Here is a 15340-nt window from a genome sequence, read left to right as displayed (position 1 = left end):
AGCTATACGGCAGGATTTGTCCAAGGAATTACTGTTCAAAGACACCATTAATGCTCATTAACGCTAGTTAGTCCCTGTTTATTGTGTGAGCAGTTTGCCAGGAAGTCACCAGCAGCGGGCTGCAGCTTGGATCACCAGGAGACCTCTCTGGATTTTCTGACAGGAACGACAGAAGCAAGAGGAGGGCTAGATGAATTATTCTGCTGTGCTACAGTTTGTGGGCCACAGGCTGGGCATTTGTCTCTTTGCAGATAATTTGCAAGATCCTAACCCCTTTGTTGCAGCAAGAGGTAATACGTACTAACTATTTAATGTAGTTTACAAACAGTCTAAACATCGCATTTCATGTAAAAAGGTTTGGGAAGATTTACTGTAATTTAGAAAACTTGGATTGTATGAAAAGCATCATGCAAGTACTCTTGGAGATCCTTGTGTACAGGTAGAAAACTAATATTTAGGTTATTACTGCTTATGTGCAATATATTAATGGAAATTAAAAATATTTTTTCCCTTGATTCTTCTGCAAGTTTTGAACAAAGTCTTGCACCATATTTTTCTGTTCCTTGACAGGTTTTTCTTCTCCAAGGATAAAGCCATGTCTGAAATGAGTAATAGTAACTTCAGTAAAACAACCAGTATTCAGCAAGCAATAGCTTCTTGTTGTGGAGCTATAATTACATCATTATTTGGTAAGGCTTATTAAGCTTGCCACAGAGAGAATCTTTGCAAAGTGATCACTCTTCAGTTCAATTCAGCAAGATGTCTGCATATATGTGGTTTATAAACTTCTGCTAACATGTTTAATAAGGGTGGTTTTAGATAGTTTTCTCATAATTCTTTTGTATTTTAAAAAACATGGTGGTTAACTGAAATCTTTCCTGTCCTTGGTAATTGTTAACCACTACTGAAAATAACAGTAATTTTAACTCTTTAATTCTATGTCGTTTGGTGTGGTAATTTATTGCCTGCCTTCTGAAAGTTTTCCGTACTTTCTGCTGTTTAAAAATAGATTTTAAATGAAGGTTTACAGTACAAAATGAATTCTGCAAGACATGCCACTGTGAAAGGTCCTCTTCATGTTACCACTTCAGTAGTAAGATCAATTTATTTGCTGTGGTGTCCTATACTGTTAAAGTATTTTATTGTTTGCTTTCCCTAAGCAGTTTTAAAGATAGCTTTTTGATAGTATTTCAAAATTCTGGATAATCTGGATACCCCCACCCCAAATCTTCCAAATTTTTATGAAATAGTATTTTACCTAGGACCTTGTCAAATTCATACTCTTTTTATTCTGTCATTATACCACGTGTCCAGTGATTCTAGGCAAATGAAACACATGCTAGAGTATTTGACCTAGCCTCCAGCGGCTGCTTAATAAAGTTGTAGATCCTGTGTTATATATGTCAATGCTATTGATATTTTGGATACCTTACAGACTCAGGTGGCACTAGCTGCTTGTACATAGGTAGCCGTGAGTCAATGTAATCAGGAGAGGCTGAAGAGTGGTCCAGCTGACACCACAGTGTTCAATATCTCTGCCTGTAAAAAGATCAAGTTCTGGAGGGAAATCGATAAAATGTTCACTAAAGCTTCATTTACTTTTCAATAGCTCTAAAGTTTTGGATCTCCTCTAGACAGAGGAAAGAGAATCACAAATTTAACGTTTTTCCTTTGAACATTGCTATTAAAATCAGTTTAACAGAAAAGAATAAACATATGAAAAGTGCTGAAATATTTTACTGTAAAAAAATAAATAAAAATAAATAAAATGTTGTAATATTTTTTCCTACCATCTTATGGTATAACTGGCATATGACTTATGGTATAATGACAGAATAATATGCTTGAGGCCAAAACCTTATCTTACATGCCTTGTGGTATACCATTTACAAATCATTACCGGTAGAGCGTAATAGCACAACTTTTAACACTTTCATACAAGATGACACAATGGCTTTTCGAAGAGCTTTTTGTATCTCTAAAATTTGTTGTCAGTGCAACTGTTAGCAAACTAGAAAAGATTTATTTAGTCACTTGCAAACACAGGATATATACGTAGATTTTGTTTGTTTGTTTGTTTGTTTCTGGCTTATTTCCTTGTAAAACAGTTTTTGTTTGTTTGTTTGTTTTGTTTTGTTTTGTTTTGTTTTGTTTTTGTAGAAGTTCATGATGAGGCCTCTATAGCTTCTTTTCAGAGTATACAAGGTTTCTAAATGGCTCCTTTGTTTCATTTTAGTAACTCCTCTTGATGTTGTCAAAACTCGACTGCAAGCCCAAAGCAATCCATTCCCCAAAGGTAAATTAAAACGTGCTGTAATTGAGGACACTCTTCAATCCAAAGAGATTTGAAAAAGAGTAGTGAGTCTTACCACAGTCACTTGTCACCTAGGTTCTTGATAGATTAATACATTGTGTAATCAAGGATATGCCAATGATTCCTACTATTTAATTGTAATTAATAAATGACATTAAAAAGGAAAGGAGATGACTTCTGTGGAAGTTCCATGTTGTATGTTGAGATGAATATTTGCACTGAATATTTGGATGTCACTGTTGCTGCACTTCAGCAGATGGTAGTGTAACATAAACTTGTCTCCTTCTGCAAGTGCGAGCAGTTCCATTTAGTCTGGCACTCTGAGAAGTACATTTGTTTTCTCCTTTCTTTTACCTAGGTCATTGACATTGCCTTTCCAAAGTTATTTTGTTCCTGTTTGTCTAACCAGAAATAAATCTATCTTGCTACTGTATCCAGTTTGGAACTGCTGCTAAGTGAGAACAATCTTACAATTATTAACTATATTCTTATACACCATTTCATTAGGAAAGTGTTTTGTATACTCCAGTGGCCTTATGGATCATATATGTGTTTGTGAGAGTGGGGACAGCAAAGGCTGGTATAAGAAAAATGGGCATTTCAAAGGGACATTGGTAAGAACAATTCATTTTTATATTAAATTGCACATTGTAAACATTTTCTAAATGGCATACTGTAAATTTATTTATTTATTTTAAGTTCTAGTAGAACCTTTTATCATTTGAGAGGGTATTCATGCAGTTACACTGCGTAGTTTAGATAGCGATTAATGATACCTTCATGAAAATACAAATTCCTTTCATAAGACAAAAAAGAGAGCAGCTGCACAGCATTCCTCACCCAGTACTGTCTCTAAAGTTTTATTTTCCCCATTTGAACTATATTGCTGATAGTTGCTGATTGCAGGTACTGATTGTCTCTACCTGTTTATGTCTCTTCTGTCTGTAGACTTCCCAGTATGCTCTTGAAATGAATGAACGATGCAGATAGTTTTTTAAAGTTAAGTTCATGTGTTAGGTTCTGGACCCAATGTAACTTGTAAGACTAGGACTTACCCAGACACCTGAAACAGAACTGATGTCAGTGATGTCGATGCTGCCTCATTAATCAACATTTTGTTTGACTATGCAATTAAATTAGGGATCAAGGATTTTTCAGAATTAAATATTTGAGAAGAATGAAATGTTCGTGAAATGTCTACTTGAATGGTTTTACGGTGTTATTTTTTTTTTAATTAATAACTTGCCTGAAGCTTTCAATTAACTTTACTGTATAATTTTTAGAAAACCGCTTAGTTTTCTCACTGACATTATTATATGCCCAGTTTTGTTATGAAAAGGTAATTCATGAAGAATGACTGTCATATCACTGGACTTCCTTTCATTAAAAAAAAAAAAAAAAAAAAAAGTAAATAACAGCAACAACAACAACAAGAAAAGTAAATAACAAGACCTGACCAATTATGCAGTAAAAAAAAAATGTTGTGGACATTGTCATTTGCCAACGCTAGAACTATAAAAATGTTCTGCTGTATTTGCCCATACAAGTATTAAGGTACATAAATAGGGTGCACAGGCACTGGATTTAGTTGCATTTTTTCTCCAATCTTCTATTTGTAACTTTCTGGATTGTCTATTTGTTGATTCTCCATTTATAATTATATTTATTTATATTTTATTTATATTTTATTTATGATTTACTTATATTTGTGTATATATACATTTTATATATTTATAATAATTATTTATACATATGTTAATATTTAGCATATGTTTGATACTAACAGATACAGAATAAACAGAGAGAAAACAAGATCCTAGTATACCTTTTTCTGAATTTTTCTTTCTCTAAAATGTCTTTTTTTGTCAAATTGTGTTAAGACATTTGGGGTATCTCAAAGCTCCATTTTTTCAAGTCAGGCTTGATAAATTGTCTCTGTTTTCACCATGCTCAGCTGACCTGTCCATCAAAGCTGTGTCCTCTAAAGCTCTTTGCCTTTTTCTTCCTTTGAGTCCAATTCAAAGTTGTTTTGTGGCCTGTCAGCTCTGTATCTTCTGAGGCCTTGTAATAAGGGCATAACTCCATCAAATCTCAGTTTCTTCCCCAAAAAAAGTTTAAGAATATTAGTTATCCTAATATTTGGAAGTTTGTCTTTTGAAGATGATTTTATTTGAATGTCCTTCAAAGTCCAGTGATTCTCTGCTGTCAGTGGATTGGGAAATGCATGGGACAGCTGTGATAATAGTTGTAAGCTTCCAGGTGTATTGTATAGCATGTATATTTTGAAAATATTTTGTCGCCTTGTCAGAGAAAGCAAGTGTTGAAGAATCAGGAAAAGTGAATTTCTATTTCATACCTAGAAATTTTGTTATTTACTGAAAAAATATTTTAGTTGACTGGTTTGGGGGAGTTTCCATACATTGTTGCTGTGCTGTATTTGTTCTGAAAACAGCTTATTCACAGGGCTGTCAGTAACAGACAAAAACTTTCTGCTTTGGCCCAGTAAAATTTGAAGGAAGTTCATAATTTCAAGCACAAATATTTCTGTTCACTTCAGTGGTACCATTTGTATAATTAAATTTGATAGCTAGCACAAGAAATTACAAAATTTTGATCCTAGAATGATAAGCAATTTTAGAAACATATTTTTAATAAAAGCTTTGCAGCTAATTATTATTCTTTGCCTGGTTATATTTTTTAGGATGCATTTGTAAAAATTATTAAAATAGAAGGAATTAAATCACTGTGGAGTGGACTTCCACCAACACTGTAAGTCGAATTTTATTTTTATTATTGATAAAAATTTATGGATTGTGCTGTCAAAGTTTACTTCATTTTTAGAAAAATAAGTGATTTTAAAACTTTGGTAAACATCTAGAGACAGTATAATTTCTGCCAGTTCTTGAAATTTCTCCTGGAAACCTCTTTGATGTATTCCCAGTACTTAAACAGGGACATCAGTCTTTTCATTCTGCCTTTTAGAAGTGGTAACCTTACTGTAACTATCCCCTTGACAGCATTAGCAAATCACAGGATCAAACATGATCATCAGAGAATGTTAGACTTTGACAGATATTTGCTGTCCTAGATTGTTGCTGATGACCTGCAATAAGCAACACAGCTGTTTCCACAGACACTCTGGTCTTGTACCTCATTACCCATATTTACATTTTTTTAAAACATCTACCTTGAATCTTCTTGCAAATAACGATATTGTTTTTTTGTTTGTTTGTTTGTTTTCTGTCCAACTTTGCCATGTAAAGTACTTTTCTCTCTACAAGAGCAATTTACGTATTTAAATATTATCAAGTCTCCACATGACCTTCTTTTCAGGACAAACAGCCTCAATCTGATTTGTCTTTTATTATTATATTAACCTGGTACAGATAGTAACTAAGACCTCTATAATTACGTCTTCCTCCATGAGTGATCCAAGAAAGTGGTCAAATGTAACGTGTATTAAAATTGCATCTTGTAAAACACTGAATGTTACTTAAGAGTCATCCCATTCCTAGTCACAGAACCTAGTGGAACACACTGGCACACTTCTTATTAAATCATAATTGTTGATTAAGATAGAGAAAACAGTCTTCCACTTGTTAAATAAATAAAAATGTAAGATTAGTGAGGTCCATAAGGTTTGTTTGCTTCTTATTCAGATCTTTCAATTCCATTCCTTTATTGAAACAGTTCTGAAGCTGACATGAAATACATTTTGGCAGATAATCCACCATCATTTTATTTATTTTTTTCCTAATAATGTGAAAAACTAGAAAACTAGGAAAACTAGGAAATTTGTGATTTTGAAACTGTGAACTAGAGGCAGTGAATCAAAGCTATGTAATTAATGCTTTTTCTTTATACATAACAGCTCACAGCTAAAAATTTGATTTCTTTTTTTCAGCAAAATATCCACACAAGATGGCTGACTTTAAGCTCCTGCTTTCTTTGTATTAATTTAAATTCCTTCTCTTTTATTTTAGAATAATGGCACTTCCTACCACAGTGATCTATTTCACCTGCTATGACCAACTGAGTGAAGCTCTGAAGTCTAGACTAGGAAAGGATAATGACCACATTCCAATAGTTGCAGGTTCCTTAAGCAGATGTAAGTACCCATCTGTTTAAAGCAAAAAAATGAAATAAAATATCTGTACGCTCTTTTATTTTTCTGTTTCTTTTTAATAGCCCAAAATGACAATTGGGCTTGTACTGGTTTTATTTTTACTGTATTTGCTTTTATATTTTCTTACTTTTGTTTATCCTTTTCCCCACCTATTGTAAAAGTAGCTTGGGTCTTTTGGAGCTTTCTTAGAAACCTCTGAAGGTGTAGTTCCATATTCTACTTGTGACAGCTGTGAGAGCGAATGGTAGAATAACAACTGTTATGCTGGGGACCTTTGCAGGCTTGGGCCTGTGCGAACCTCAAGAGGTTCAACAAGACCAAGTGCAAGGTTCTGCACCTGGGCCAGGGCAATCCCAAGCACAAATACAGGCTGGGTGGAGAATGGATTGAGAGCTGCCCTGAAGAGAAGGACCTGGGGGTGTTGGTGGCTGAGAAGCTCAACATGAGAAGAGAAAGCTCCAGGGAGACCTTACAATGGCCTGCCAGTACCTAAAGGGGGCCTACAGGAAAGATGGGGAGGATTTCTTTGTCAGGGAATGGAGTGACAGGACAAGGCGTAATGGCTTTGAACTAAAAGAAGATAGGCTTAGATTAGATATAAAGAAGAAATTCTTCACTCGGAGGGTGGTGAGACCCTGGCACAGGCTGCCAAGAGAAGCTGTGGATGCCCCATCCCTGGAGGTGTTGAAGGCCAGGCTGGATGGGGCTTTTGGCAACCTGGTCTGCTGAGAGGTGTCCCTGTGCATGGCAGGGGGCTGGAACTGGGTGATCTTTAAGGTCCCTTACAATCCAAATAATTCTATGATTCTATGAATCAAATATTTAAAGCAATGTGAAACTTGACTTTTTAATGTTCATGGAATATTAATAGTAAATCTCAGTTTTTAAACAGCTCACATTTCTCTCATTTTCAGTCGGTTCAGTTACTGTAGTGAGCCCCCTGGAGCTGATCAGAACTAGAATGCAGTATCGGAAGTTGTCTTACAAGCAACTGCACATGTGCATCAGTAGTAAAGTGGTGAGAGATGGGTGGCTTTCCCTGTGGAGAGGCTGGAGTTCTACTGTTCTGAGAGACGTGCCTTTCTCAGGTGGGGTTTATTTCAGGTGCAATATTGTGTTATGTAAGACATTTCTATTCATGATTACTTTAAGACTCTTTCTATTTTTTATGTAATTTTAATGGTTATCTTTAAGAAGGACTGAGATTTACTTGTTATCATTTGAGTGCTTTTTCTTTTTTCTTTTTTTTTTTTGTGTGTGTTTGTGAATGCCAGATAGGGTTCTTTGTTACTTGCTTTTTATCCATATTCAGACTCTTTTTTCTCATCTTTAGCTTATGTAATGAACACTTTTGAAGACTTTCAGTAGGGTTATTTTTCTATTGTAGGTATAGTAGCTATTTCCTTATAGAGGGACATGCTGCATCTATGTGTTCTGATCCTTGATCCTGAAAACATGTACAAATACAGGGTGACACACTAGTGTCCTCAGACATTTTTGTTACCAAGATGAAATAGTTCGTGTAACTGCTCCAAAAGAAGATGAAGCTAGAGCACAACTTGTTAGTGAAGCTTCAAAGCTGAAAGCCTAAAAGAAAAAGTCTGATCCAGAGCATAGCTAGTCTTATTCTATTCTTTAAGATAACTGTAACGGGGGAAATGGTAGTTTCTCCCATATTGTTAAAGCTCTGCTGTCTCTGGACCTACAGAGGTAACTGGACAAGACTGCTTAAGGACAGTGTTCCCAGCTGTTAATGTCAGCGGTGAGAACCCTTCCCTGTCAGAACACTTGTGGATCATCAAGCATCAGTTGTTTTCTGTTCCTTGGGAAGTATCAGGAATAACAACTTTGAACACTTTGTGTTGGCCCCCCAAAAAATGCTTCAAACCCATTTTTGGAGGCAGAAAACCCTTGAAGGATTTGTCCTGGTATCTTTGTTCTTCTTTGTTCTCTTATCTCATTCATAAAATAATCCAAAGTCTAATTTAATTGGTGCTTCTAAACAGTCTGGTGGAGCACTCATTGGTTTGAACTCCTACGGGATTAGAGTACATTTAGATGCAGACCTTGAGAAAATTTTAAATTGGCTGTGAACAAAGCAACTGCATGATGAGTGGGGATGATTACTTAATTAAAAAGGACACTTAACTTAGTTCTGTTAACTCATTTAACTGTTATTTCAGCTGTTTTGTTTTCAGAATGAATAATACCCTGTTTTCTTTTGCTTTGTGATCTGTAGGAGTTTGAAAAATGAGCTTAGACTGTATTTCCTGCTTAAGGATGGTGGTCCTCAATGGGACTTAATTTAGCCTTTTGTCATAGGGGAGGCTTCTGAACCTGTGGCAACATGCTTTCTCTAAGGCTTAGATAACAGAATTCAGAATGCATCTGAAGCTTTTGCCTAAGGGGCTTCCTGTTCAATATTTATTTGTAATTTACTTGTTTTCCCTGTCTGCCAAGTGCATCATTCCTTTAGGCTCTTCTGCTAAGCTTCAGAAGGCAGCTCTAAAAATTTTCATCTGATTCCTGTTGTCTGAATTCAGGTAGACACTCTTGTTCTCTTACTGATTTTTGTCTGTATCAACATGGCAGGAGCCAGTCAGCCTTTATTACTTTTAACAGAATGGAAAGAGCACTACAGTGATGTGTGTGTGTTCTTTACAGATTCTTACATCCATGCCTGCTGTCCTTCCAGCACTCCAAAACCTCTCCACTGATTTTAAGTCAATCTCCATGCTGCTCTGGCATTCACTTAAAGCCAGCAGGCACTTGTCTGTGCCCAATCCTACATAGGCCCTAGTGGGATGCTGGAGAGGCAGAGGCATATGTTAGCATGCAGCTACTGCCTTTTAAGTTAAGGATTGTCATTAAAGAGCCAGGAATGAGCAGGCAATTTGGTGCATGAGTGAAGGAAAATGGATTTTGTTTTAATGCCAACATTAAATGCCACAAAACTCTGATGACATAAAACTATGGGTGTTTAATCTTGATTAATGCCATTTCGAAACCTATTTTCTAATCATTTTTTTTCCTTATAAGTACTCTCTATGCAGTCAAGGTGTGCTCCCCCACTACCTTCAGTCATAGCACTTTTCTTTGAGTGATATACCAACAGCAGGCTCCTGGTGTTTTTACAGCACAGTCTGTGCCTTTGCTGCAGTTTGCTCAAGTTAGCTTTTTCTAGAGGAATTCAAGCCAGTGTAACAATTTGTATTAAGAAAGAAGCTGCTCTTTGAGAACACTCAGGTAGCACAGAATGACCATACCAACAGCACAGCATGATTAGAACCCCACTGTGTTCTAGCCCGAGTGTGAATGATATGTTTCTAGAAGGTTCCCTGGACAGCTAGCTGACTAAATAAGACTTAAGCTGTGGATGTCCATAAGCACAAGAATTGGGTTAATGATAATAGTTTAGTCATTCATCAAGCAATGTTGCAGAGAACATAAATGTGAAAGGTATGCAGGGAAGGGAATCTTGCAAGTGCTCAAAGGCTTGGATTTTGACAATTTATACTAAATTAGGGTTACATACATTTCACTAGCAGGTTTTCCTCAAACCCTTCTGAGATACCACTTATGTTTGCTTTTGCAAAACTTTGGAGGCTTGTGGTTTCCACAGCAAGGAAACACTTTGATATATCTCTGCTGCCACCACCTACAGAACTCAGTGCTGAACGAGGCACAGCCACCTTTCAACTGCAACTGTCATTTGTAGCATTTATTTAACCAACTGCAACCAGGAATCAGCTCAGTAGCATCTGCATTCTAACTGAAACTCAAAGTAGAAAGAGTGTAGTTTATTTCATCAGAACAGAAACAGATGTTCTTCCTAGAAGTTGCGCCTCAGAATGCCTCTGTGAGGACTTTCAAAGGCAAGCCTCCCCTTAGTGATTCCAGAGAGCAAAAACTTATTTCCTGCTTGTGCCAAATGAAATGCTATACTCTGTGTCTCAAGAGTATGAGACAGCCCTGAGGAACCTTTCATCTTGTATGAAACACGTTTTTGTAGAATTAGAGAGATCTATGAAATGTGTAAAATATCCCTGAATACATAGGAAATAATCAAAAACTTACTTGTCGATTCATACTAAATCACATTTACAAAAAAAATGTTATATGAGTTTTGCAGTGCTCGTGTTAGATTGTATTAAGGTAGGAGTTACTTTATGGGAATGACAAAATGATCAGGGTAATTTGAATTATATGAAGAAATTTGGAATATGTGTATATTCCAAAGGGAATCCCATAATGGGAGCTGGGGGAGCTATCAATGGATTGTAACAGAGAACACTTTTAGTTTGTTTTCAGCTTTTGTTTCTCTTTGTTCCTGTTGTCACAGTAGAATTCTTGCATCTTCAGTCAGTAAAAGAATTGTACTGAATTTCTGTGTTTGAGATACCAATGTGCTGTAATGCAAGGTTTGTTTGTTTGTTTGTTCATTTGTTTTATAACCATAGCAATGTACTGGTATAATTACGAACGCTTCAAGAAGATGATGTGCAAGAATCTTGGTGCACACGAACCAACATTTTTTATTGCTTTTACTTCTGGGGCAGCATCTGGCTCTGTAAGTATGTCTTTTTGTTTCTAGTTCTACTCTTATTATTGTTGCTGATAAGCTATTTATAGTTGATATGGTTTTGCATGGTTCTCTCAGAAACTACGTTTGTTTTGGTGTTTAAACACACATGGCCTGGCATTCAAGTTGATTAGGTATATCTGAATAATTTATAATGTTCTGAGATACAAGACTTCAATAATATCAAGTGCTAGGAATAATAAATCTAGTTTTAACATGTGTATGGTTTAATGTAATTTTAATTAAATTTCAATTGCTGGTGATATAATGTTAAAAACTATATATTTTTTCTTAATAGATTGCAGCTGTCATAACTGCCATTTGATGTAGTGAAAACACATAGGCAGACTGAACTTTGGGAGAGTGAGACCTTAAAAAGTAAGGTGCTGTTAATTACGTTGTTACACAGCTTTCTCAGACTGTCTTCAGCCATGTTTGTTGTTGAACACCCATAATTCTCTTTAGTTCAAATTGCTCAGCAATTTCTGTAGAACTGTTTAATAATAATACTTGTGTTCGATACATTCAATGAAGCTGGTTCTCTTAGCAATGGTAAAGAATTAAAAAATAAAACATAATATTTAGGTATATGGATTTTTGGTAGGAATTTTAAGTATTTCTCTTCTAAAGTTTATTTAAAAATTCTGTTACTAGGCCTTTTTTCTTTTCCAAATTTTTACACCTTATAGGATAATTTTTATCTCCTAGGATAAATACAGTATCTTATCAATGACAGAGAGTAGGAAGAAGGTGCAAATAGAGTACCATGTATATGTAATGTATATGTATATGATGGTATAAAATACACACACAAAAATCTAGAACTATCATAGTTAGTCAGACCAACTGCAAATTTGTATACATTTAAGTAAGTTATTTATAAATAGGGAAAATCTTCATTTAAAAAAAAAATCATATCATCAGTGCTCTATTGAAAAAGTGTTTTGAGTAGATTAAAATAATTGAAAAAATATTTTCAGATTCACTATCAGTCAGTAATAGAAAATAAAAATAGTACTGGAACTCTTATGAGCAGTTTATTTCAGAACAATATTCTTTAATTAAACTACAGAGAGAAAGTTCTCTGCTCAGGTTCTGTATTTTTTACCTTCTTTTTGTGTGATTTCAAATAAATTAATTTTGAGAGCGTTTTAGTGACTACTCCAGCAGCTCTAAAGAATTTTTTTAATGTGTTTAGTAGAGCATCACTACATTTTCTAGCAATTCAAGCAAGTTGTATCTAAAAACTTTTTTTTTTTTTCCATTATTTGGGACCTGAAACAGAGGACCTTCCAATAATGTGAAAATGCATTAGATCGTGGCTTTAAGATTAAATAACTTTAAAAAGACTGAGTAACCAAACATTAGTTTCTGCTTAGAAACTAATTTAAAGGCCCTAGTTCAGAAAGATGTCATGAAAACTTACTGTTCACATTTTAACATAAGGTTTCATTCTCTTGGGTAAATTATTTGTTTCTGGTGTACTTCTTGAAAGACATGTTTCTTTTGCAGAATTATCAAAGACCAATAAAAAATAAATAAATTGTTACTGGGTTTCAGTTTTTCCCTTGTGCTGATGAACATAAGAATTCATTGGTAATATCACTTTGAATCACAGGAAGCTGTCAAATATTTATTAGGCTGATATTAACCAGATATACGTTTTAAATTACAGTGTGGTTAGCTATGATTTGTACTGGTTAAGTTCTTTCCAAGTCCAGTTGTTAGAGTTGGATGCTGACTATGCATCTACATATTGTTTCTTTATGGCTGCAAAAACATTTTGCAGCATTCTATGAAATCATTTTAACTTTCAGCCAGGGAAAAAACAACAACAAAACAACAACAACAAAAAAGAACCTTTGCTACTTTTATATTACAGATCAATGAAAAAAGCATGTGCAGAGTGAAATAGCAAAAAAAAAAAATATAATAATCCGTTTAAAACAGTTGCATACGTCTACAATGCAGTGGTATTGCTGCAGTTATGTAGCTTATGGTATCTAAATTAGCTCTACAAGGGACTGCAATCCACCTCTTATAGACTTATACTTTCTTAAACTCAACATTTTTTAGGGATTTTATTTTTGTAAACTTAGATGTAAAATGTAGTGTCCTAGGCTTAATTATTATACTCATTCTTATGATATATTCTTATTATGTTAATTCTCAAAACTTATCTTTAGATTCAGTTTACCGTAAAATGTAAACTGTTTAAAAACCATATTTAAAAATCTGGATGACAATGCTCTTCTAGCTGCATGTATAAAGGGACATAGAGAGGGACTGACTCATGTGAAACCAAGGTAACTTTTCTTAGCACTGTCAGTTACTCTAGAAAGGGATATTGTCTCTGTTTGTGTATTTTACCCTAGGCATTAGTACATTTTTTTTGATGTCATGCTATTTTGATTTGAATATTATAGGAATAATTATACTGTATGAATTTAAGATCCTGTATAAATAGTATGGATAAAATTAACATAAGATAAACTAAACCTAATCACTACATACTGAATACTGTCTCTGATAATACTACATACTGAATTGACTGTCTCCGATTTTTAAAAATATTTTTCTGTTTGATTCTATGTGTTATTTAATTCATTGTTTTGTTGTACTATGTTGAGTTCCACAGAGTGCATCAACCTGGGCAGTTATGAGGAAAATTGTCGCTAAAAATGGGATTGCTGGATTATTTGCTGGTAAAAACTTTTGACATCTTTCTAAAAAACAAAACAAACAAACAACAACAACAACAACAACAACAAAAAAAAAAAACAGACGAGATAGCATTTTAATTAACACATCATTGTTAGATGTTAACATGCACAAAATATGTTTCCTTCTCTTTGAACACTGTCAGTTATGAAATAGTGTATATAAAGCAACACATGCATACCCACAGAGAATTTTGTGCCTGTCTTCCCCCATTTCAGGATGCAGGGCTTCTTGAACCTTTTTTTGTCCTACCTGAGAGGTCAGTAGCCTCTGCCTGCCCCACACAAGCAGCAGGTTTGCACTGCTGCTTGTGGGAGGGCACAGAGTCTGCCCCTGGGGCCACCTCATCTGCACAAGAGCAAAGCAGCCCTCAGGTCAGGCTGCTCCACCTCTGTGGGGAGACAGAAAGGGCAGAGAAATGATGCACCTGCGTCAGGCAGGCCACACAGGATGGCAGAGGTGAGGTCGGAGTATTCTGACAGTGGTAATGCCTCTGTCAGTAATGTTGGTATGTTGAAGAATGCAGACACGCAGAATCCCAGTTCTACAGTGCTATACTCTGGAATCAATACATTATGACCCCTAAATCGTACTAGTGATCGACTGAAAACAAATGAGAATGAATACTTTCTTTTCTGGGCAGGTGTTGGTCCACGGCTGTTTAAAGTTGCTCCTGCCTGTGCCATAATGATCAGCACATATGAATACGGGAAGTCTTTCTTTAGTCATTTAAATGAAAAATCAAACCAACATCCTTAATTCTCATTCTCCTTCATCCAACTGTGAGAAGTAAAAACATATGGTGAAACTTGTGCCAAATCTGAATCGGTCAAGGCATCTTTCTGCCACTACATTTAGTACCTAAATGCAACTTTGTTCACTTCCCCCCCCCCCCCCCCCTCCCCTTAAGACTAAGAAAAATACATGATCTGGAAACTGTCATTGAAGATGCTGTGACTTCTTTTGCACTAGAGCGAAGAAAAAAGAGGTGTTGTGACAGTTCCTCATTGATAGTTAAAAGGGGAAAAAACACTCTTCATCATTGTGGACAGGATTAACAACTGCCACTGTTAATTTTCAATCTGATTAAATATTTTGCTGGATACTTAAAACAGCGTTTATAAAATATTTAGGCTTCCATTGTATGAATTGGTTATCCTGCTGTAAGAAGGTCGATACAGAATGAATTCAATAAATGCTCACTTATTCTTGGTTAATACGTGTTTAATTTTGTGTATGTTTATTTGAAGCTCTGTATTTTGTGTAAATGCATACTTTGCAGTCTTCTCAGATTCATTTAAAACAGAAAATGCTTTAGGTCAAATTGGAAAAAAATACACAGTGCCTATTAGAAACCCAGAGAGCATGGTGAATATGCTGACAGGTGCTGCATTGACCTTTTAGTTTAAGATGATATTTGTAGTGTGTGCACAACCTAGGAAATTGAAGCACATGCAGGCACTGAAGCCAGCTGCCTGTACAGGTGTTGGGGAGGAATACTCCCTCGCATTTGTGACCTGTGATAGCTTGCACATTTCACAAAGATTTAAGACAGAGGCAGGCTCCGTTCCCCAATATGCCATTTGCCTGGGCTCAC

General features: G+C 35.4%; 1 protein-coding gene across 1 annotated transcript; it reads left to right on the top strand.

Moving 5' to 3' along the window:
* The first annotated feature begins 249 nt into the window (after positions 1 to 249).
* On the top strand, positions 250 to 14549 carry SLC25A40 (solute carrier family 25 member 40). The gene is given in 12 exon segments (XM_082755163.1): positions 250 to 290; positions 571 to 689; positions 2237 to 2296; positions 2822 to 2928; positions 5016 to 5083; positions 6298 to 6422; positions 7355 to 7528; positions 10901 to 11010; positions 11321 to 11337; positions 11339 to 11400; positions 13653 to 13727; positions 14387 to 14549. Coding segments are annotated over 11 exon segments (1008 nt in total). The 5' UTR covers positions 250 to 290; positions 571 to 595; the 3' UTR covers positions 14503 to 14549.
* Positions 14550 to 15340: the final 791 nt, after the last annotated feature.

This window comes from Aythya marila, assembly GCF_965140915.1.
Source record: "Aythya marila genome assembly, chromosome: 2".
Taxonomy (NCBI): Eukaryota; Metazoa; Chordata; class Aves; order Anseriformes; family Anatidae; genus Aythya; species Aythya marila.
This window is presented reverse-complemented; position numbering and strand designations above follow the sequence as displayed.